General features: G+C 29.5%; 2 protein-coding genes across 3 annotated transcripts; one reads left to right on the top strand and one right to left on the bottom strand.

The window, feature by feature from the left end:
- Positions 1-1,201: 1,201 nt before the first annotated feature.
- LOC138185180 (kinesin-related protein 4) lies at positions 1,202-11,914 on the top strand. 2 transcript variants are annotated; one of them, XM_069123929.1, is made up of 11 exons: positions 1,202-1,459; positions 1,551-1,785; positions 1,865-2,099; positions 2,170-2,498; positions 2,592-2,709; positions 2,796-3,111; positions 3,192-3,402; positions 3,483-3,621; positions 3,689-10,984; positions 11,169-11,339; positions 11,417-11,914. In XM_069123929.1, the coding sequence occupies exons 1-11, from the start codon at positions 1,306-1,308 to the stop codon at positions 11,645-11,647; spliced, it is 9,435 nt and encodes a 3,144-aa protein (XP_068980030.1). In that variant the 5' UTR covers positions 1,202-1,305; the 3' UTR covers positions 11,648-11,914. The 2 variants fall into 2 exon arrangements, with proteins under 2 accessions (XP_068980030.1, XP_068980031.1); XM_069123930.1 differs by lacking the exons at positions 1,202-1,459; positions 1,551-1,785; positions 1,865-2,099; ... (1 more) ...; positions 2,592-2,709; positions 2,796-3,111 and having other exon boundaries at positions 3,262-3,402; positions 3,693-10,984.
- A 4-nt stretch (positions 11,915-11,918) lies between these two features.
- On the bottom strand, positions 11,919-13,933 carry ppan (Brix domain-containing protein peter pan). Its single transcript, XM_069123939.1, has 6 exons — positions 13,762-13,933; positions 13,278-13,558; positions 12,994-13,204; positions 12,579-12,905; positions 12,174-12,504; positions 11,919-12,093 (listed from the first exon to the last, which is right to left on the bottom strand). Exons 1-6 carry the CDS (start codon positions 13,777-13,779, stop codon positions 12,008-12,010), a joined length of 1,254 nt encoding a protein of 417 aa, XP_068980040.1. The 5' UTR covers positions 13,780-13,933; the 3' UTR covers positions 11,919-12,007.
- Between the last annotated feature and the right edge of the window lie 7,347 nt (positions 13,934-21,280).

The following is a 21,280-nucleotide window of genomic DNA, read 5'->3' as shown; positions in this document are numbered from 1 at the left end:
TATTATTCTAGCATTTACATTGAAATAACAAAGGATTCTCAATAATTAAATTGTAAAGAATATTATAGATCATTCTGTTATTAATTTATAATGCTTAATGATCTTTTTGAAACACGTTTTTACAAGTATAAGTTACTATTCTAATCTAATATAATTTTAAACAGGACATTGAAATAAAAACATTTGTATTTCTGGACTGACAAATCGAAAAAAAGAGCTTATATAATGCTAATCATGAAAAATAATATTATTCTTTTTATATATATATATATATATATATATATATATATATATATATATATATATATATGTAACTATATATGATGCGTTAATTAATGTTTAGTTTTGTAGAAATACATATACGTATATACATATATATGGATATATAATAAATTATTGAAAAATTAATAATTGTAGTTTTTCACATAGTATCCCTTAAAGAACTTGAAAGACTAAATAAGTGAAGTATTAATTATAAATAAATATTAATTTTTTAGTATCATAAATATTATTAAAAAAACTGATATAAGTATTAAAAAGATAATTACAAATATAATGCAACTATAAAATGTCGAAAAATGTAAGTGCATGTTAAATTATTGATAAATTTTATTTACATGATTGCAAGAAAGTACAAAAATTTAAATATCAATTTTATCTACTGAATCACCAACCTTATTACTTCTAAATTTTAAAATCTAAGATCACAGTATTACGAAAATTACTTTTGACTATAATTTGAATTTCGCAACGCGCCAAACACTTCATTTTAAAATGCATAACTGCGACGTCATTGGCTATAATTAAAAAATCCACTAAAATCTTTGCTCACGTTTACAACACACTTGCAATTCATATGTTTATACTACATATTATGAATTCAAATTATCCTGATAATCCAAAATTTATTATAATTTCATAAATTAGGTAAAATAATTAGAATGTAATGTAATTTAAAAATATATAATTCTGAACTTTTGTAGATGTATAGTTTTCACTCAAATACTATTGGTCTACATTTTCGCGCCATTTAAAAACTACAAAAATCGTATTACATATAAATGGGACTTACTTCGTATTTATTCATATTTGTCACCTATCTTACTGTTAGTAACTATATGTCGGAATAAACCAATCAGATTATAGAAGATTTAAATTCAAATGAAAACTGAAAAGGCCACTTTTTCAAATGGCGGTTACAGTTTACAAGTGTCAGACATCATATAATATGGATGAAATGAGTAAATATTAATTAAAAGAGTAACTAATGATTATTCGGTGATTTCAAACAAACAATTAGTAAAAATGTCAGACAGTATAAAAGTAGCTATTAAAGTGAGACCCTTAATTCAGCGTGAAAAGGATGATAATTTAGGGATACAGTGGACAATTCAAGGCAATTCCATTGTTTCTACAGATCAAGAAGTGAAGAAGCGTGGAGATGGCGGTTTTTATTTTGGTATTATTTCCTATATTCATTATGACAACAACATTAATTCGGCATTTTTTATATTTTTATTAAATCAGTATTAATATCTTTATGTTTACAGATCACATCTTTGATATGAATGCATCTAATTTGGATGTATTTGATACTGTTGTAAAACCAATTGTTAATGCTGCTGTAAATGGGTTTAATGGTACGGTTTTTGCCTATGGTCAAACAAGTTCTGGGAAAACATACACTATGATGGGTAGTGCAGAAGAACTGGGGATTGTGCCACTTGCTGTGCAACACATGTTTGATGCTATTGCTAATACCAGTGGGCGTGAATTTTTACTGAGGTACATTTTTGTTAATAATAAGACGTAATGATAATATATTCATCATAATTATATATATAAAAAATAATTTATTTTGTAGAGTATCCTATTTAGAAATTTACAATGAAAGAGTAAATGATCTTTTGAATAAAAGTGGGACTGATTTAAAATTGAAAGAAGACAGTAGTGGACAGGTAATCTTACGATGTAAAGAGGAAATTACAAATAGCCCTGAAAATGTGTTATCTATAATGAAAAAAGGAGATAAAAATAGAAGAATAGGGGAAACTAATATAAATGAGCGTAGTAGTAGAAGTCATACTATATTTAGGATTGTAAGTTCATATTACCATACACTACATATTTTATTTAAATGCAATATCTTAATATAAATTTTGTATTTAGACAATTGAAAGTAGAGAAGCTGGAGATTCAAATAGTGCTATACAAGTATCACAATTGAATTTAGTAGATCTTGCTGGTTCTGAAAGAGCAAGACAAACAGGAGCTACTGGAGAGAGATTTAAAGAAGGGAGACACATTAATATGTCTTTGTCTACCCTAGGTTTAGTAATCATGCAATTAAGTGAATCCCAGGATGGTCAAAAGCATGTTAATTTTCGTGACAGTAAATTAACAAGATTACTTCAAAATTCACTAGGTGGTAATGCCATGACAGCAATAATATGTGCTGTGACTCCTGCTGCTTTAGAAGAGACTCAGTGTACTTTGTCGTGAGTTAATTACTATTGTTAAATCACATATTGTATATATTTGTATCATCTATTATTTCTATTACTATAAAATTTGTATAATTATAATTTCAGTTTCGCCTCTCGGGCGAAAAGTGTGAAAAACAAACCACAAATTAATGAAGTCATGTCCGATGCGGCACTTTTGAAACGCTATGCAAGGCAACTAGCTAAACTTCAAGAAGAATTGCAGGTTTTTAATTTGAATTATTATGATGATAGATTTTTTATATTTCTCATTTCATTTAGAGTTGTAATTGCGTGAACTTGTTATTTTAGAGAATAAAGATTGAAAATCGATCTGCAGAAGTTGAAGAAATGGAAACCAGATTGCAAGAAAAAGATCGTATTAATCAATTATTAGAAGAACGCATAGAATTACTAAAAACTCGTATCGTTTCCGGAGATAATGTAGCTCAAGAAGAATCATTTAAATGCAAATTGAAAAGAAGGCAAACATGGGGTGGTCCTGGAGTGTTTAATCGACATTTACCGATATTTCAAACTAAAACTGGCTTGCCAACGATAAAAGAAGTATCATTCGAAATGCCACAAAGGAAAAGCACCATACAATCTATAGACATAATGAATCAAAGTAAATTTGCCATATTAATTTTATTCATATATATTCCATATTTATTTCAATAAATTTTATATTGTTTCCCATTTTTTCAGCATTTCAAACAGCTTTTACCGATTTTGAGTTAGAACTATTTGAGAGTGAAAGAGATCGTGAATCCAGAGAAAGCGACAGTGACGAGGATTATTTTGTAACAAAACGTAGAAATAGAGTTACATTTGTGGATGATGTATACAACATTAAATCTAAAAATAATGGTATTGATATAACACCAGAAAAAAGTAACATATCGACCCAAACTGTAAGGTAAGTAGTAAAGATTAATATGGGAATGAATTATAAAATTGTGTAATATAATTTTAATTTATTTTTAAAAATTGTAACAGTTATCTAATGTCTCCTTCCACACCAAAACATGTTTTACGACGATGCATTAGTCAATTAACAAGAGAATTTGTAGAACTTCGTGAATTTACAACTTTAGAAAAACAGCTAACATGTCAAGGAAATCATTGCTGTGCACGAGTAAGTATGATTAGTTATGCATATAATGATACAGTCATTATATATATGTAATCGTTTACGTTTTAAGGAAGAGAAAGAACAACAAACTGAACAAATAAATTTGGAATGTTATAAACTGGGATATATTACAGAAGTGAAAGAACAACTTGCAGCTCTTAATCTTACAGAAGAAACAAATCTAGAATCTATAATTACTAAATTATGTACTAAATTGAATGAAATTCAGAAACAAAATATTTCAGAAAAAGAATCAAATTTTAAAATAGTGAAACAATTTTCAGAACTAGAAAAAAGAATTGAAAACATTACTTCTGAAAGAAATGAATTTGAATATATTAGCCGTGAATTACGTGCAGAATTAAAGAAAAAAACAACAGAACTGGAATTAAAAATTATGTCCGAGGAAAATATGAAAAAAGAAGAAATGACAAAAATTTCAGAATTAGAAAAGCAAATGGAAAGTATTATATCAGAAAAAAATAAATTTAAACGCATCAATGCTGTCTTAAGTAATGAATCGACAAAAAAAATTACGGAATTGCAAAAACAAATTGAAAATGTTACTTCCGAAAGAAATGAGTTTGAGCACATGCGTCGAGAATTACATATAGAATTAAATAACAAGTCTATAGAATTGGAAAAGTTAAAGAATAACTCAGAAAAAAGTGCAAATACTGAAATAATAAATAACAAAATAACAGAATTAGAGGCAGAAATTGAAAATATTACATCCGAGAATAATACGTTTAAACATATGAACGATGACTTACGCGCCAAATTAAATCAAATATCATTAGAATTCGAATCAGAAATTGCTTCAGAACAGACTGAGAAACAAAAAGCAATTGAAAAAATATCTGAATTAGAGAAACATATCGAACAACTTAATTCAAATAAAAAAGAATATGACAGTACCAATGTTGAATTGAAAAATGAATTACATAACAAAATTACAGACTTGGAATTCAAAATTAAATCAGAACATACCTTAAAGCAAGAAGCAATGGACAAAATTTTAACATTAGAAAAACGAATTGAAAATATTACTTCTGAAAAAAATGAATTTGTACGTATAAACAATGAATGCAATATAAATATTTCGGAACTAAAATCTACAATTATGTCACAACAAACTGCATATCAAGAAGCAAATAATAAGATTTCTGAATTAGAAGAAAAATTGAAAAGTACAATATTGGAGAAAAATGAATTCCAACGCACTAATAGTGAACTAAATACCAAATTCAATAAAAAGTGTTCTGAACTTGAGGCACAAACAATGCATAAGGAAGCTGACAATTTGAAGGCAATTGAAAAAATGTCTGAACTGGAGAAACAAATTATGAGTATAACATCTGAGAAAAACGAACTTGAACGCGTTAATAATGAATTACATATCGAATTAGAGCAAAAAGATTCTGAACTAAACAATAAGATGATGGCAGAGCAAATTCAAAATCAAAAAACAGTGGAAAAAATTTCCGAATTAGAAAAACAAATTGAAAATATAACATCTCAAAAAGATGAATATGAACGTGTTAATATTGAATTACGTGCCCAATTAGATGCAAAAATTTCTGAATTCAATTCGTATATAAGACAAAGTAAAGCTGAAAATCAAGATGTAACGGAAAAAGTCTCCAAACTTGAAAATCAGATTACAAGCGTGAGTTCTGAAAACAATGAGCTTCAACGTATCAATAATGAATTACGTGCCGAATTGAGTCAAACTACTTTTGAGTTGAATTCCAAGACAGTAGAACAAACTGAATATCAAGATGCAACGAGAAAAATTTTGGAACTTGAAAAACAAGTTGCGGATACGATATCTGAAAAGAATAAATTATACTGTATTGATCATCAACAATTATGCACTAAAAAAACTTGTATATTAAAGGCTAAAGTAACATCAGAAGAAATTGAAAAACAGAAAATAATTGGAATACCTGACCAACTAAAAATTGACAATATAACAGATGACAACTCTACAAAAAATGAATTTAACCATATTATTAGTGAATTACGTACTGAGTTGGATCAAAAAACTTCTGCATTAAAGTTAGAACAAATTGAGAATCAGAAAGGAATAAAAATGATCTCCGAATTAAATAAAAAATGTGTCCTATCAGAACGAAATGAATTTGAAAATTTGTATAACCTATTAAATGCTGAACTCAAGAAAAAAGCTCCTGGATTGGAATCAACAATTGTATTAGAGCAAACTACAACTTCTGAATTAAAGGAGCAAATGGAAAACATTACCTCAGAAAATAATGAACTTAAAGATATTGACGAAATACGTGATGGATCAAATGAGAAGAATATAGAATTGAAGATAAGAAGAAACACGATAAAGGATTTACAAGATGTAATAACAAATCTTCAAACTGCGAATCAAGATTTAGAAGATCAATATCAATCATTTTTAGGAAGTGAATCTGTTCTGTCTTCTTCAAAAATGAATGGAAGCAATGCTGATACTTCATATGTAATTCTAAATATGGAAGCAGAGAAAAGTCAATTAGAAGGAACTCTCCAACTAAAAACTCAGGAGTTGGAAGATATAAAAAGAGATGTTCAAAGCCTTAAAACGGACATAAACAAATTGCAGGAAACTATTTATCTGTTAACAACTGAAAATATGGAAATGGCTACAAAATTAACTATAGAGCAAGAGAATGCAAAACAAAGTGAAATTAATCTCCAGAAAACAATTGATGAACTATATGCACGTATTTCTGAAGTTACGAATGAAAAGATTACTTTAGAAAGTGATTTAGCAGCTTTGAATGATCAGTTGGAATCTATGCATTCTAAGATGTCAGTAGTATATAATGAAGAACAGTTGTTAGAATCATATCGAAATAAAATCGATAAACTAACTACAGAAAACATTGAATTGTCAGCCTCTATCACAGAAAAAAATAAAGAGCTTGAGAACATCAAAGAAAGTAAATCACTTTTATATGATCATGATTGTATTTACACAAAGAAGATAGCTATCCTTCAAGAAAAGAATGAGTATTTGCTAGCTGAAAATAATGAACTTTCTACAGACTTGATAGACAAAATAGAAGAAAATGATATGTTGAAGGAGCAATGTGATATATTAAAAAATAAGATAGAGCAATCACTATCAATAAATGAACATGTTGCTGACAATGATGTAGAACATGTAAAGATGGAAAATAATATCTTAAAAACAGAAATTGCAGAATTAAAAACAAAAGTAACAATATTATCAGAAGAAAATACAAAACTTTCTACTAACCTATTAGAAACTTTAGATAATATTGATTCTTCTCAAAATGAAAAATCATATAACAGTACTTTGCATTTATCAAAAATATTCAATAATAGTAGAGACATCAATGAAATGGAATATGAAGTATCACAAGAAGAAACACGGGAAACACTGGCAAATGAAGTGATAGCATTGCAGAACAAAGTCGATTACCTGGCGCGCTTGAATAAAAAACTTAGTGATTTAAAATTAACATCTTGCAGCCAGTGCGTACATTTAAGGAATTTGAATGAAAGTCACAGGATCCTTAAGCTTGAAGCGAAAGGTTTGAATCAAAAGTTAGAAGATTTACAAAGAAAGTTCGATCGCAAGTGTGCAGACACCGAGATTCTGAAAAACAAAATACATCAAGAATTAAATTTAAGTGTACACGATGTATCTTCGAACGTTGTCTTTGTTGATGAAATGAATGTAAGTTTCGTTGAAGAAAGAATTCAGAGTTTAAATAATGAACTACAAATTTTAAAAACTGAGCATAATAAATTCTTGGTTTTATATGAGGATAAGTGTGATGAAGTAAAACAACTTCACAGTGGCATGATTGCAAATGAATCCAACACGGATGATTCTACATCTAAAAAAATCCAGAACAGAGCAGGGAATAGAATAGAACAAATTCAAAATCATATTGACCACATAAAAAGTGATATGGATGAAATAAAGGAAAATAGCATGAATTTTACTGTTATGCTTAATGAATTTAAAACTGAAAAAGCGAATTTATTAGATCAAATTAACAACTTAAAAGATGCTAATGAAGAATTACAAAAAACAATATTAAATAATGAAAGCACTGCAATAAAGAAACTACAAATTCTTGAAAATGAATTGACCAATACAAATAGAGAAATTGAACAGTTTTCCATACAAGAAAAAGAGTTAGAATCACAGAAACTAATTTTAGAAGTAGAATTAGAAGGCTTGAAACGCAAAGAACAGGATAAAAATACCTTGATTAGTCAATTAAATGAAGATATCTTCTCTCTGAAAAAAGAATTAGAGAACAAAGAAGAGTTACAGTATCTAAAGGAGCAATGCGAGAAATTAGAAAAAGATAAAGTACTCAGTAAGGAATTGGAGCAACATAACATGCTAAAGATCAAAGAATTGGAAGTATGTATAAATGATCTCCAAAAAACCTTAACAAATCAAGAATGTTTCTTTAGAGAACTTCAAGAGAAAGCTATTTATGTAGAAAAACTTCTACAAGAAAAAGAGCAAGAAATATATATTCTAACACAGAAATTACAAGCAGCAGAAACTGAAGTAATTAATATTAAGAATAATTTAGAAATGAAATACAAGAATGAATTTGATTCGGTGGTCCAGCACCATATCAAAGAATATGAAAACAATATGCAAAAATTAAATGATACATTAAATAAATATATTGACGAAAATTTGAATTTATCACAAGAACTTACTAGTCTTCGAAATGTCAAAGAAAAATTGAACGAAATAGTAGCAGAAAAAGAATGTTTATTTGACCACCAAAAAATGTTGGTCCATGATAATGAAAAACTTCATGACGAATTAAACGAAATTAGAAAATGTATGATTAAAGAACTTAGATCGCTTAAGTATAATGTAAATTTACAAGAGTTTCCAAGTAAATCTGTAACTGAAATTTTTGTAGTTTTACTACAAACGCTTGTATCTAAGGAAAGCGAAGTAATTAAAACTATGAGAGAAACATGTGAAAAGGAAAGACAAAAAGTAGAAGAGGAGAAACAACAATGCATAAATACAGAGAAACGTACTATAACATGGGCTAAGGAATTGGAAGGAGAAATTGAAAAACTCCAAGCAGATTTAATGGAAAAAGAACATGCTCATAAAGAATATCAAAATACAATATCTCAATTAGAGCATCTTTTAAAAGAAAGCACTTACGAAAAAGAAATATTTAAAGAAAAAATGGAAGCGCTAGAAACAGATTTTAATAATTTACAAGTTGAATTTGATAAACAATGCAAGGTTGATAATCAGCAAGAAGAAGCAATTCTTGTTGCTCAGAAGAAAGAAAAAGAAGTACATGAAATGTTTAAAACCAAAGAAACAGAATTACAGTCAAAACATAAATTGGAGAAAGAAATGTATGAAAAGAAAATAGATAATCTAGTTCAAACCCTAGAGTTTTACAAAACCAGAAATTTGGAATTAAATAATACGATTGAAGGCCTTGAAGCAAATGAAAGACAATTGAAAAATACCATAGAAGTGAATTTAACTGAAATAAAAAAATACAGTCAAAATGTAAAAAAAATAAATACAGAACTTGAACAACTTACGCAGGCTTATAATGAAGTAAATCAGGAGACGGAGCAAAAGAATTTACATATCGAAGAAATCACTACAGTTCTAAAAAGTAAATGTGATATATTGTCTGAATATAAAATAAAATTTGAGACAATTGTTCCTGAATGTGAAATGCTAAAGGAGCATGTCAAAGATCAAAAATTGACTATAGCACAATGTAAAGAAGAAATAGACATGCTGAGAAGAGAAAGGGAAGAACAATTGGAAATTATTAAAGATAAGTTAAACTCGGAAGAAATAACAAATTTTGGATTAAGTAAACAATTAAATGAATTGAACAACAAAAACGTTACTCTAATAGATGAATTGAATAGTTTGAAAGAAAAATATGAAGAACTTCAAGGAGAAAATGCAAAACTAGAAAGAAAAATTAGAAATAGTACAAGCAAAATTAAAGCAGAAGCGGAAATAAAGGAGCTGAAGGAATTGAATAAAAGGCTACAAAACAATCTGGAGGGTGCAAGTAATTGTGTGGTAGAACTTCAAGAAATTAGAAACCAGACTTTAAAAGACTTAGTTGATGTAAAAGGTAAATACGAATTTCTAGTGCAAGAAAATGACGAACTGAAAAGAACACTTTCATTATATAAGTCGAAACACTCGAATTCAAGTTCATTAATAGACGAAGGCAAATACAATGCACTTCTTCTAGAAAAGAATAAAATTGCATTAGAGTTAGAAGATAAAAAGATAATACTGAGTCAAAAAGATAAAGAAGTTAAAGAATACATCAGTCAAGTACAAGAATTAACTGATAAAAACAAGGAACTGGATGATGAATTAGAGGAGTATGCGGCAATAATTCGAGAACGGGACATTGAAATTTCAAAATTAGAAGACAAGTTATATTCCCGTTTGTCAGAAAATGTACTTGTTAATGAAGCAGAAGAAAAGTTAAAGAACTTCAATGAAGAAAATGAGAAACTTCGCGATCAGGTAGAAGCACTTAAAATGAGATTGCAAATGAATGTAGAGAAAGACATTCAACTCCAAAATGAAAGCATTATTCGCATCTTAAAAAAGGAAAATTTGGAATTACAAGCGAAAATAAATTCTTATAAAATACAGATAGATGGTATTGAATCTAAAGAAATACGCACGAATCAATTAAAAAATTTGGTTAAGAGATTAGAGGATAACTTAGAAGAGTCAAGTAATTCTGTTAAAGAACTTGAAGGAGAAAAGAATAAAATAATAAAAGAATTAGAAGCTCATAAATTATTGTTAAATCAGAAGGATAAAGAACTTAAGGAGTGTATAAATAAACTACGAGATTTAACAATGAAAAATAGGGAACTCAATAATGAATTAGAAGAATATGTAAGAACTATTCACAATCGTGATGCTCAAATTTCAAACTTAAAAGTTAATTTGAGTTCACAGTCAACACAAAATGAATCAGATAGTAATATAAGACAAAAGTTAGACTTTTTCATAATAGAAAATAAAAAGCTCAAAAATGAAATTAAAGAGCTTCATATGAGATTAAGAATAGAAGCACATGATGAAAGTATACTTAAAAGTAGTGCAAGAAAACAAAATAGAACTGTGACATCTGATAGAGATGAATACGAAAATAAAGGTGAACAATTGAAAAACAAGATTCATGAATTAGAATTACAGTTAGTATCAAAAAATGGAAAAATTGCAACTTTAGAAATACAAATTCAAAGTGAGAGTTTCCCATATCAGAAGAAATGTAAAGAACTGGAAGAACTTGTACTCGCGTTTCGTAATAAGGTATGTTATAAATTATAAAAATGATAAAAAAATTGGTTCTGAGTGTATAGCTCATCGAATGATATAGTACAATCTTATGTAACTATAATGCTGAAATCTCTGGGTATAATTTTTAGTTGATATGACTTACAATCAAAAGGCTCAAATCGTAATAATTACTATAAATGTTCAATTTTATATACAGAATGCAGAATTTAACAATGAAATAAGAAAACTACGCAGAACTCTAAATGACGTTAACGCATGGGAATGTGATGTCTGTAGGCGATGGCGCGTAAACAGAAAGGATCAAGCTTGCCAAACAATACCCAATAATACAGTGCGTTTCTGTAGTACTAATAGTGGAATTGTTGAGGTAAGCAAAAATATCAATACATATTAATTTTTAATGAGTTTACAGTATTTACATACGAAGTTGTAATATTTATACAGGATCATGTGAAAATCCAAAAATTAGAAAAAGAGAAAATGTTAATGAAAGATTTGTGTCGGTCCCGATCTCGGCAAATAAAGGAATTACAGGATCGAATACAAGAACTAGAAGCACAAAGTTCGTTTGCTTTGAGACCGAACGAAGCATTGCAAGATAGATCTAATCAACAGGATAGCAGCATTATAAGACACAACAGGCATTTAGATATTGGAAAAAATTTAAAGCCGTAAATGTTAGATTTCTTCCTTAATCATACATTTTTATGCATATATGATACTATGTAATAACCGCGCATCTTATTCCATATCAGTAAAATTATTACTTCATAATTCCTGTACTATATGTTCATATATTTATATGAGACTGTAAATGATCGCGATCGAATTAACAATGATATGTATTACATTATTAAATTTGTGATTTAAACTAATGATTTTATCAAAATGATTTTTTATTTACATAGTTCATAAGAAGTAAATTAAATATTTTTATAACTTCATTGTTGTATAAATTCATGTTTATTAAATAATATTTTATTCTATACATATAAAATTATGTTACATCATACATTCGTCATAATGTTCAATGCTTCACAATTTGCCAAGTTTTTGTTTCTTTACTTTATATTTAGGCATACTCCTAGGCCTTTTTGCACCAACTTTTCTTTCAAATAAATCTACGAATGAAGATAGACCAAGATGTAGATTGAGGATGTTAATATATTAAATCGTTTTAAACGTATGAGACTAAAGTTACCTTTATCAGGCTCTTCTCCAATTTCATCGCGATAATATTGTGCATCATCATCTTCTACATTGTTCTCCTCAATTGATTCTTTTGCTATTTTTTGTAGTAACACTTCATTTTCTTTCTTCTTCTGCATTCCTTTCAAAGATTTTTCTTTATGTTCTTGTTTTTGCAATTCCTTCTTCTTTTTGTTTTCTTCTTGCACTTTCTTTCTTTTTTCCTTTAATTTCTTTTTTTCTTCTCGTTTTTTCTTTATTAATAGTTTTTCTTCCTCAGATTTATGGATATACTCATGGAAAAGTACTTCACCATCTAAAAGTCCATCTTCGACTTTTATCAGCTAAAAGGATTTTAAACAATGTTAATTAGTAACTATCTTCGAAATTTATTTAAAGGAAGAGAATTATTTCTTACTTCTAGTGTTAATCTAGGACCCAATTCAAAGAGTCTAATTGCACTTTTATTATTTGCATGATTACCACGCGAGGATAATGTTTGTGGTAATGTAACATGATTTGAAGGATCATCTTCAGCTTCACTTTCAGAAACCGTTCCTTTCGTTAAGAAGTCGGAAAAATCTTCACATTTAGACAAATTTGGAATCTTAGCTTGAATTAACTTTTTGATACCTTTTGATACGTCAACAGGTACTACTTTAATAGCATAATGCCTGAGATCAATAGTTTTTGATGTGGAATTATAGTTTAAGCTCAGACATCTACGGATTGTACTTAAATTAACCTATAGAGATATTAAAAAACATTTCATTCTAATGAAAAACTACAATTAACATATATAAACTAGGATTACTGTCTAAGGAGAAACTTACTGTAGTCAGATTGATCGTTGGAAACATATTTTGAAACATAGAAGCAATAAGCTTCAGTTGCATACCTTCTCCACTAAAATTATTTAAAATTACTAGTGGAGAATTTTTAAATAATTCTTCATATACCATTTGCTTTTTTAATAAAGATATTACATCACGTGATAAAGAAAAACTGTGTATTTTAAAAGTGAGCGTTGGTCCTCTTGGTAATCTATTACAAATTTATTTTTTAATTGTTCAATAATATTTACGATAATATATAAACAGTTAATTGAATTCTGTACCTGCAAAGTTTGAAATACATTCCTTGTTCCGTTCTTGTAAACATACACATGTGTGTAACATGAAATATACCAGCTATTGATACAAAATCTTTGATTGTATTTCTTTTTCTTTCTTTTAAAGACATTGCTGTAAAAGGTTCCATGATTTTGCGGAAGTCTTTAGTAAGTTCAACAATGTGTTCTCCAGGTAGACCACGATGAATGACAAAAGAATGAGGTGCTTTTGCTACATTTGGATTTTCTTCTGTATTAATTTGTTTATTTTTCTTTACACAACGACCCTGCATAATGTTTATGTAAAGTTAAGTAAGGAACTGCATCATTTTTATCGGTTCTATACTCTAAATTCATCTTATTAAAAAGAATATTTATGTTTACATGGGTATCTTATTAATATTTAATTTATAGTTTACATATATGTTGTATTATTTGTACATATATTAAAAAAGCTGTTCACCAAGGGCCAATTGAAATAAAAAATTACCTTTTTACGGCGTCCCATGATTATTTTTTTATATTATGGTTAGAATCTTTATCACGTGTATGTATATATAAATATGCGTGTATACAATGAATCGTTGTGAAGTTGGCGCTATAAGCAAAACAGGTTAAGCACATCACGAGGATTCGAGGTGTCATAACCACGTCATAATGAATGAAAGTCACTACTATTTTTTTACCATTTTTTTTACTTAAGTACACTTCATTAACAACTATTTTAACTCATTAATCGAATATAAAAAATCATTAATCATTAAATTGAGATTTTAGTTTTTTTTAGAATATTTTTAATAAATTTTTGTTTCTATCACAATTACAACAATTTTCATTTTATTTTTAGTAATATCAATTAATACCTATGTTCTTAGGCATGTAAAATTTGTACGTCTATACAAGTAATAGAGATGCAAGTAATCTAAGAGACTGATACAAGTAATATAAAAATCTAATTTAGTGTATATTCTTTAAATTGTTTCTGACTAAACTACCAATTCATAACATATTTTTGAAGCTTATTAATAAAAGTTTAAAAATTATTCAGTGTCTTTAATCATTATGTTACTTTTAAGTAATGCATATTAAATATTTATTCGATTTAGAAAAGTACTTATCTTTCTCTTTTCTCTTCTCTTTATCTGTTTTATATTTTATTGTTTTCAAGCTGTTAAAATCTAAAGTCACGTAGAGAGTACAATAAGAGATCGCGAAACCATCCAACTTCCCTTCTCATTCTATTATGAATCCTGGAAACGACTACGGTTGTTCACCGCGTGGAAGGATTCATTGTTTGGAAGCGCGGGAACTTCGGTGCGACTTGTTAAGCGAAGAAAACTCTTCTCACGGTGCAAAGTTCACGGCCAGCGCGTCGATCTTTATCTACCTAGCCATGTCCGGGGATCCCTCGAGTCGTTACACACTAAAATTACGTCGCCAATAATGAGGACGTAAAGTCTTCGAATAATTTCGCTACCACGTCCTTGTATGTATTTCTTCACCTTGCTATTTTCTCAACATTAACATATTCGTTATCGATCTCGTATCTTTTATTTATAATGTAATATAACACTAACCATATCCACTATATTGGAAAACAAACTACCGTAAGGACCTCATTTATATTTCTATTGTTCACGTCTAAATTTTATATGATCAGATATATTCTACAATTTTCTGTGTCCTGATATACTGTATGCATACATATACAAGTATTCTCTATTTGTTCATTCCGTATCCATTGTTGATTCTATATTTAATATTAAGTAGGAATTCTGTGACACGTTAAAACAATAACTTTATGTACAATTAAAATCAATAATGTTACAGGTACGAAAACTACTATATATCAAACCGTGGTAGAAATCTTTACTTTTTACTCTTCGGGAATCAAAGCCTCTAGAAAAAGAGGCAAAGGTTCTTTATCGTAGTTCCGGCTTGATCCTTTGGTAGTACTCGCTTTGATCGTAGTAATTCGTCAACGGCAACACGGATAATAGTCGCAGTACGTTACACCGGCTGCGTCGAGGTAACGTCTGCCATATGCCAAGCTGAAAACCGGCCGTGATTTTTGCTGGCATCACTGCCGTAAGGAAATCGAAAAACAGAATATAAGCTTGTTCTTCTGCTATCTAATAGACGTCATACTTACGTTTGCAACAATATTTATTTAAATCTGTTATATGTATATTTAGTTCTTTGAACAATAATTGAAATTTCCAAATATGAATTTATTTCTTAACTAATTTTTTCATACATTTTGTTCCATTAGAGAGATTTTTTTGTTTGACAAATATCGTAACATGTATATATTTCCACGAAGATATTTTAATAAGCATTTCTGCTCATGCTCGTTTTATAGTTCCATGGGTTGTTGCTTATTATGTATCGTTTGACTTTAGATCTGCAAATAGGATAGAATTGTGAGAAGTATAGTAAACTGAATAAGAATGTAGATTTCATATTTTAAATGAAATAATCCAATTTGGCTTAAAGTACACCGTTGCATCTTACATCTATACTCTAAAATACCCTCGGTTGGTACTTCCACTTTGGTGAGCTTGTTTTTAAAATATAATAATGTTTCATAAATGTATATGGTGATCTTGTTTGTTACATACAAAGAGTATTATTTTATGGCAATAGTTTAATAAAAAAAACATAGCTAGTTCACCATTTTATTAACATGCGATTTTACCGTCATGGGACTAAAATGCAAAATGATATTATAGAAGTTTTATTACATATCATACATATTTTATAATCTTTTTATAATCCGAACATTAAAAATCAGGTAATTATATAGAAGATGGTACGCCCCACCGACTTTAATAATTTTAAGATACGTTGTTAAAGTTAACATTCTGAACAACTTTTTCAAAACTGTTTCCTATACATATAAGCTGCTGCACGACTTTAGTTTCCGAGATATTCATAAAAATACTTTTACTACTTTTTATCTTGGTGTGGGTTAAGTTTGAGTTAGCTTTGTATACGGACATGATGATATTATAGATGTGTTTGTGCCGCGATGCATTCGTACTTTATACGTACATATGAACTTCAGTCGTCTCACGTTCCAATTTGTAAACACAGAGAGATAAGAAAGGAACTCAACTTTTTGCTAGTTTACTTGCTTCAGCTACGCGAGAGCTGCGAACGTATATGTGTATACAATACATGTCCGTACCTCCAGTTAAGTCAAATCTAATTCAAGCTAAGATAAAAAGTAGCAAAAGTGTTTTATGAATATCTCTTATGAAACTAAATCGAAAGGCAGTTAGATGTTTAGGAAAAAGTTATTCAAAATCATGCTCAAAATCACTCTCTTCTATATTTAATTTCCAAAATTCACTATACATATTTATTATCACGTCAATATTTAATTAAAAATATTTATAAATGTTAAGAAAAAACATACAAAAAATAAATAGTATTATTACATACGAACAAGTTTCGTATTAGATATATAATTAGTGTTAAATAATTTTTTATTTGTGTCATAAAATATAAAATATACATATTTTTATATGTATTTTGTGTTTATTTCTTCTTAGAAATATTAGTAACATGAAGTAGACGTGATATCTGTATCAGACAACGTCAAACAACTACTACAACTACAAGAAGAACTCGAACTTGATTCACTTAGATTAACGCGCGAAATTGCATTAGGATTTCGAAAATTACTCGGAATAACAAGGTTGACATCTTCATTCTGCTCTGATGATGAAATTGTGCTAAATCTCGTAATTTTTGCTTCAGGCAGAAATATTGGTTTGAAATCGTAATTAACTGTTCTTGTACCGTACATCTCATAAGCAATTTTTGATTCATTCAATTTCGATTCTTTCAGTTGCATTTGTTGATTTTGTTGGATTTTGCTGCTTTCTTTCTTCTTGTACCTTTTCTTCTTGCAGGCAACCAGGAACAGCATTTTGCATATTTAACACAGGAAAAATGGGTTTATCATCTTTAGTTGGAGATTGCTTGTCCTTTTCTGATATTATCATCGGAATATAGTTCTTATTATCATCGAAATATTTATTGTCGTTATTATTGGAATCTTTGTAGGTTCTTTTCTTATAAATTATTTTCTTAACGCGTTTTTTATTAATAAATTTTTGTTTACTGTTATTATAATTCTCGCCTATTTCCTCATTTTCTGATGATAATTCTACTAATGATAGATCTATGTCAGGTGAGAATTTATTATTGTTGTAGTTTTTCTGTAGAAATATATTTTTTTTATTCTGTTCATAATAATTATTTAAAGAAATAAAGTTCCAATATTCTCTAATATGTTATTTATGTATTTTTATTATGCATTTTTATGTATTTATTAATTTAATCTGTTGAAATGATTAAGATCGTATATCGATGAATGATAAGTGTATTGCGTGTAAAATCGAATGCTCTTTGAGATTAACAAATCTTTAATACTTTTCTTAAAAATAAAATTCTTTTACCGAATATCACCTATAGCGTTGAAACTGTACATGTTTGCTACCTGTTCTGGTATAAACCAAATCGTGTTCTTAAATTATAATAATATATCTTCCCCGGGCAGCTTAATCATAAGTCTCTTGAAAATTACCAAATTCATATTTTATTTTCGACATTGTTGTAATTCATTACGATTAGAAACTATAAAATTAAAACATCGCAATTAAACTCGGTATTATCAAAAATGTTATTTACATTCGAGCACAGACTGATTTAAGTCCATGATCACATTTCATTAATAACAGCAGACAGTAGTCTGTGGTTATAATCTTATGCTATGCTGAATCGGTAAAGTAGTTCTGTGAGTTCTCAAGCATTGGTCAAAAAATATATCGAGTGATAGATCTATCCTGTACCTCCATCTGTGATGACGTTTCGTTTACGAGTGTCTTGTGACGTTTTTTGATTTGTTCAAAGTTTGATTGTTGACGCATGTACATTATCATTAACATACTCTGTTAATTTGGATTGCAAATTCTGTCTGTGTCAAAAGAACCGCGCGGAAGTTCAGTAGAGAGCAAAGAGGTACGTACGCGTAACAATTGTTTGTACGATATTTCCGTTTGATTCTATCTCCAAAAGGCTGACAAGATTCGAATCTTGTTATGCTAGTTGTGTTGATACAATTCATTTATAGCTTCTTAACAATCGTAAACACGAAGCATACTAAAACAAACCACTACATGATATATCTCATTCATTTCGAGAAACACATACGAAATCTTTTTATAAACATGTACTTTTAATTTAGATAAACATATTTGTAAAAATTGTTGATGAAGAGTAGCTATAATATGATACATCCACTGCTTAAAGCCGGATACAGAAGTATTTACTATTATGTATCGATTACGTAGTTTACATCTATCACTGAAAGATATCAATCAGTTTATTTAAATATTCGTCTTTTATGATTCTTCTAAAATAAGTATATCTCGATCTATGTTGTAAGAGAATGTCTATATTTTGTTTCTCTATATTTTTCATGTATTCGTATAGCTAATTCATATATCTAAAGATTGATCTTATAGGACAGATTATAGTCAGTCTAATTTTTGCGTCAGAAAAATATATAATCGCGATTCATCATGAAATCTTTCGAAATATAACCTTCATCTGAATAAAATTAATCTCGATTAATTTAGCGTTTCGAGCAAAATAGCTCGAACGTATAGTTACCACTGGCTGATTTAAGTACTGACGTGTAACTAACGTGTCGGAAGTGATTATCATAACAAGAAAATTGTATAATATTAAGCATTACTTGGTTTCCAGGACACGGTATACGCGTTTGAATTTGAAATTATTCGATATACGCAGACGGGTGTATCTTACTGGTTGGCTGGCGTGGATAAGTTTGTTTACAAGCGGGAGAACTGCGGCTGCATTCGATCCTCGAAGGTTTCGTATATTCAAATTGGATATCCGACACCGAGCGTAATACGAAAATTCAAAGTATCTGCACGTATGTGTAGCTACTATAGACTCGTGAAACGGGCCACGAGGACGGGTCAGCCACGAATAAAACCGCTTCTGAAAATTTTTTTCTGCCTTTTCCCGGAAGAAACGTCCACTGAATACATAATGCTGTACGAATGTATCTTCGTGAATGTGCATGCACGGGACTCGCAAGGTGAATTACCTTGAAAATCCATCGTATCTTTTCCCGTCCTTCAATTTCTTTGTCGATTCGATCTTTGTTCGAAGTCCAGCTGGGTGTTCTTTACGGATCGAGCGTTTTCAGTTTGTTCTCTTTTCTTCGTCTTGAATATGTGAAACATTAGATAATGTATGCCACGCACAGCGTGGTACAATGTTGTCGATATCGAATTTCATGGAATTCATATTTTTCAATTCTTGTCGAGTGTATACAATTTTCATATACCTATGTATAGAAAGTTCCTTACTGAATTAACAGCAGCTAACAGAATTCACTAAAGACTCGGTTCGTGAGTAATTACGCATAAAGTCTTTCTTCATCGAAAATACAGAGTAATCTAATAGCCAATTATTTACGATTCTTATTCTAAATCTTATAAATCATGATTATAAATTATAGTAGAAAAAGGAATCACTGCAGCACCAAGCATTCGTGAATGAATAGAAGACGGTATATGATTAATGAGAGATACGTAGATCAAACTTGAATAAGTTTATGATCCATTTAAATTGCTTCTAGCCTTATCACTATAAAAAATGTTAAAAAAAGAAACGTAATAATTTCTTAAGAGCTTCTCCTTCGAATATAACATTTCTTTAAGATTCTCATCAATCTTTGGTTAGTATAGATAACGTAGGATATTCTCAAGTTAATTATAAGTATTTATTTATATCAAAATTATGTTTGTCGCCACTCGTATCTATTTAGAATTTTCATGAAGGAAATTTCATTGATTTTTCTGGAAGATATCAGTGGTTGAGGAAACGTAATCTGATACTTTCGTTATAATTTGGCATGCACAAATACTTGCTGCTTACCGTGAGACCCAGATAATCAATAGCTCGTCTCGGTTTCATTGTGAAGGTAGAACAAATTGGTGCACCACCTACAGCGCGAGCAACGCTGAACTCTCGCATAGATAATCTCTGTGGAAGTTTTCAAGGATGCCTGTAATTTACAACTGGGCAACCGACCTCGGTGTTTCTTCTTTACGTTTCATTGTACACCACCCCTGAGATAGGTTCTTTGTGTGCGAGCAGCAAACTGGACCGTGATGGAAAAGTGTAACAAACGTGTCCTTGCACGAAATAATATCTTTCTTTCCAGCTCGGTCATTTCTTTATTCATGCAATACTATGTGGAAACAGGAGATTATCTGGCCACAAATGAATACTTTTGTTTTAGACTGCCGATCGTCAAGTTTTTATTTCCAGAGACAGGTGTAATTACGAGATGGGCAAATAATCAAACCATCCGTGGTAACAACCACGATAAAGTGCACAGATTCTTCGATGAAACGTGTTATTAAATAATTTAACAGATTGCACATGCGTGATAATTGTATGAAGAATGCTCAAAATATTCTTTTAGTTCCGCAGCATTTAGTCGTACACGCGAATCGTATAAATCGCAATTATGTATATCTAATTCACTATTATTATTATTATTATTATTATTATTATTATTATTATCATCATCATCATCATTATTATTATTATTATTATATATGATCATTTCTTCGAATCATTCTCATAAGAAAATTATCGAGGTGAAAAAGCAACTGTCTCTTCAGGAGAATTAACATAGCTTATGCACGAATAAAAACAGTTAAAATGAAGACTTCGCCAATACTTCCGACAAACATGGATTCGTGCGTGGAGCCGCATCTGTGTAACCAGCTCCTAGCAACAAGTCATAAGCTATACTTTGTACGCACTTGTCAGAAACGGCGAGAAAACAAGGGAGAGAGGACGAAAGGGGGAAAGAGAAAGAAAGAGGAAGAAGCGAAAGGAGATGAGATAGAAAGGCGAGGCGGAAAAGAGATAGGAAAAGAAGTCCGGTG

Source organism: Bombus flavifrons, chromosome 11 (genome assembly GCF_040668555.2).
Source record: "Bombus flavifrons isolate JBK064 chromosome 11, iyBomFlav1_principal, whole genome shotgun sequence".
Taxonomy (NCBI): Eukaryota; Metazoa; Arthropoda; class Insecta; order Hymenoptera; family Apidae; genus Bombus; species Bombus flavifrons.
The sequence above is the reverse complement of the archived record's forward strand: the minus strand, read 5'-3'. Positions and strand labels throughout refer to the sequence as shown.

What these genes read in the sequence shown, in the direction of transcription:
- LOC138185180 (XM_069123929.1), top strand. Translation starts at nt 1,306, where the DNA reads ATGTCAGACAGTATAAAAGTAGCTATTAAAGTGAGACCCTTAATTCAG. An exon ending in GAGACTCAGTGTACTTTGTC is followed by an intron (nt 2,499 to 2,591) that starts GTGAGTTAATTA and finishes TTATAATTTCAG; the next exon opens with TTTCGCCTCTCGGGCGAAAA. An exon ending in AACTTCAAGAAGAATTGCAG is followed by an intron (nt 2,710 to 2,795) that starts GTTTTTAATTTG and finishes TTGTTATTTTAG; the next exon opens with AGAATAAAGATTGAAAATCG.
- ppan (XM_069123939.1), bottom strand. An exon ending in ATGTATTTCAAACTTTGCAG is followed by an intron (nt 13,205 to 13,277) that starts GTACAGAATTCA and finishes AATTTGTAATAG; the next exon opens with ATTACCAAGAGGACCAACGC. An exon ending in TGGAGAAGAGCCTGATAAAG is followed by an intron (nt 12,094 to 12,173) that starts GTAACTTTAGTC and finishes CTTCATTCGTAG; the next exon opens with ATTTATTTGAAAGAAAAGTT.